Genomic DNA, 3,432 nt, shown 5'->3' on the forward strand with positions numbered 1-3,432 from the left:
GGTGCTCCCCCGCCTCCGTACGCTCCTCCTCCGCCGCTTCCACCTCCGGCACCTCCCCCGTACCCTCCGCCGTGGTCCCCACCAGCTCCGTATCCTCCTCCTGCTCCACCACCCTCACCACCTCCATACGCACCGCCGTGATATCCCCCACCGGCGTATGCTCCACCGCCACCGCCTCCATGTCCGCCGCCTCCACCAGCAGCTCCGCCATACGCCCCACCTGCGCCGCCGCCTTCACCACCTCCGCCTCCGTAACCACCAGCATGTTCTCCTCCGCCACCGTAGGCAGCTCCGCCTCCACCTCCACTTCCGCCGCCGCCACCACCGGCATGTTCCCCGCCGCCGTACCCGCCGGTTGCTCCGCCGCCTTCACCACCACCGCTTCCATAGCCACCAGCATGTTCCCCTCCGCCACCGTAAGCGGATCCTCCGCCACCTCCACTGCCTCCGCCACCGCCTCCAGCATGACCGCCGTATCCACCGGTGGCTCCTCCATATCCACCTCCACCACCTTCACCACCTCCACCAGCATACCCACCAGCACCACCGTAGGCAGCTCCTCCGCCACCGCCATGGCCGCCGCCGCCGCCACCGCTGCCGTATCCAACTACGCCTCCGTAGCCAGCGCTGCCTCCTTCTCCGCCGCCGTGGCCGGCATTGTACGGAACGTCGTAGGTGAGGAGGGTGCGGCTTGTGGCGTAGGAAATGCCGACGCCGAGAAGGAAGAAGAAGAGAGTAGCGAGAGCATTTTTGTTGCGAGTTTCCATTTTGGGAATGTGTTTGAATGAAGATGGAATGGCTCAATGGGCTATTTATAGCGATCGGGTTGATGTCCGAAGCCGCGTTCACAACATTTCTAAAGAGTGGTTGAGGCACTCTCACTATATGTCAATGTGAAGACCCCACCATTCCTAATTTTGTTTCTATTTTAATTAAATACCATTCTTATATTATACATACATATATATAATCATATTCAATGATTGGGACGTTAATCTCTATCTAGAGTTTTCATTTTCTTTTTCTATCTATAAGTTGTCACTTGCATTTCGGTATGAATCTAATTTAACAAATTGTTTTGAGGTGTATTAATTGGGTGATTTCAATACCTTGTGACAGACCAAATGTTTATAAAATAATTAAAGACAAAACATAATGTAAATTAATATTTCAGTAGATAACTATATATATTACATTATTATTTACATTGTCAATTAGCTTTAGCAGTTCCATATAGTCTAACTCGCTATGCGAAGTGTGCCTCTCTCACTGTTCTCTCTAACGACCCTAAAACCAAACCTTTATTTCTTTATTCATATATATATATATATATATCCTCGCATAAAAACCCTAATTAATTTATGTCTTCCAATTAATACAAATGTTGTCTTCTTACATATTGTTTTATAAAGTATAGTATACGCACATACACAAACGTACACCAATTACAAAACATGCATATATATATATATCTCCATATTGGATCTCGCAAATCTTGATCAAAGATCTTTTGACATTAATATTTGTGTATGTGTTTTCATGTACAATATATATATTAAGAGCGTGAAGGTTTTCTACAATGTCCTATATATATATATATATATGTATCTTAAACAAATAGAACCAGGTAATAACGAAAGCAGCGCACATATGCATGCATGTGCATGTCAAACTTGCCGGTTGGGCGCTTACTTCTAGAAGATTAACAGAAAGTAATTAAATTTAAACATTTATTATTTTTCAACATATACAAATATATTCTCTCCTACAGAAAATAAATAAATAAAAACTTAAAGCCCTTAATGCGCAACTTAGCTTCAGTGCTTTCCAGCCACTGACCAACTCTCTCCAAATTTAAAATGTCGGAGGAAATTAAAAGTATATAAATAAATAAAAAACTAAGTGAAGAGACATTACCAAATATCCATGAGTATACATGAAACCCTAAATCACTTGGTTTGCCAATCTGTTTGAACTTCATATGTTAAATAAAAAAGACTTGTCAAACACGTTTTGATTTATACAATTTTATTTTTCACTTGGTACGCCTATATGTATATCGATTATCGAACGCCCTTAATTTCCATTGAGGATTTGAGTTTTCTCATCACATTATGGACATTGGATTATAGATTTCATATGGTTTAATTATTTCATGATCATTCACATAGCTCCACAGAACATATATATATACATCTTAATCACTAACGACATTGTAACGCCGCTAATGTTATAGATGTTGAAACTGTTCCACAAACCAACATTAACGTGCCTTATTCTGATTGCACACTCCTCAAAAAATATTTTCTAGAAGATTTCCATTCTAACACTATGCAAAAGCTATCACGTTTAAATTTGAAGTTCTCAAGATATAGACAATCGAAAAAGTAGATGTATATTATTGGTGCGAGTTGTTCGATCAATTCTTTAAAATTATCATTAACTATATAGTCTCGTAACTACAAAATCTTCGATTCTTTTTATTTCGATACATTCGATTCATCTCAATATCGATTCTATCTAGAAACCTGCTACAAATCGATTTTTATATGTGTCCTTTCACACATATGTCACTCTCCATCTTTATCGATATATATGATATCATATAGACAGATTCTAAAAATGAGCCTATGCACATAATTTTACAAGCCAATTTTATGCAATATAATATACATTTAAGACATAAGTGTGCATCCAAATTGTATGCTTATAATGACATTAAAAATGTTATAAAAAAGTTAAGAAGCCATTTCTCGACAAAATTCTACATGGTGAAGAAGGGAGATGAGAAGAGAAAGGTCAGACTTCATTTTCAAAAAGGATAAGCAACCGACTAATTGTATCCAGCAAAATGCGAATTTGCTCGCCACCTTTGGGAAGTGATAATAGGTATACGCACACACAGAGGATATACGTATAGAAATATACATTGTATATATAGATATGTATTGTTCTATACAAACAAAGTGGGAGATCACATGCAAAAGCATTAGGGTTTTTTCATGTTGATGATGGGCGTAGGACCAGTCCATCTCCCTTTGCTCTCCCATAGTGCTTCCTTTTTTTTCCTTTTCTTCTCTTCCACGCTTTGTGAATGTCCGGACATGAAAATCTTTTGTCAAAACCTGATCCCATTTTGATTCACATTAATATATCGATATTACATGATATATGTGCCATTTGATCATGAAATTAATGTAACACTTATATAAAACACTAGTTTGCATTTTCTATAGATTCCAAAGATCCAAAAAGAGATCAAAATATCTCCACTAGAAAATGTTGAATAATAAGTTCTAACATCTCAAAACGTACATTCACTATTCGCCCTCGTGCCCTCTCCTCCATGTGATAAGTGTATATATAAGCATGACGTATACCATACATATGAATAAAATGCCGCATCAAAATACAAAAGGGGGGGGGGGGGTG

At 39.5% G+C, this 3,432-nt stretch overlaps 1 protein-coding gene across 1 annotated transcript in view; it reads right to left on the bottom strand.

Annotated features, from left to right (window-relative positions):
- Positions 1-796, bottom strand: part of LOC104812830 (glycine-rich cell wall structural protein 1.8-like) — a 1,314-nt gene extending 518 nt beyond the window's left edge. Inside the window, exon 1 of the mRNA XM_010540200.2 lies at positions 14-796. Within this exon, the coding sequence (XP_010538502.1) occupies positions 14-767 (754 nt within the window). The 5' untranslated portion in view covers positions 768-796. The remainder of the gene's footprint in view (positions 1-13) is intronic.
- Positions 797-3,432: the final 2,636 nt, after the last annotated feature.

This window comes from Tarenaya hassleriana, unplaced genomic scaffold (genome assembly GCF_000463585.1).
Source record: "Tarenaya hassleriana unplaced genomic scaffold, ASM46358v1 Cleome2, whole genome shotgun sequence".
In the NCBI taxonomy this organism is placed as follows: domain Eukaryota; kingdom Viridiplantae; phylum Streptophyta; class Magnoliopsida; order Brassicales; family Cleomaceae; genus Tarenaya; species Tarenaya hassleriana.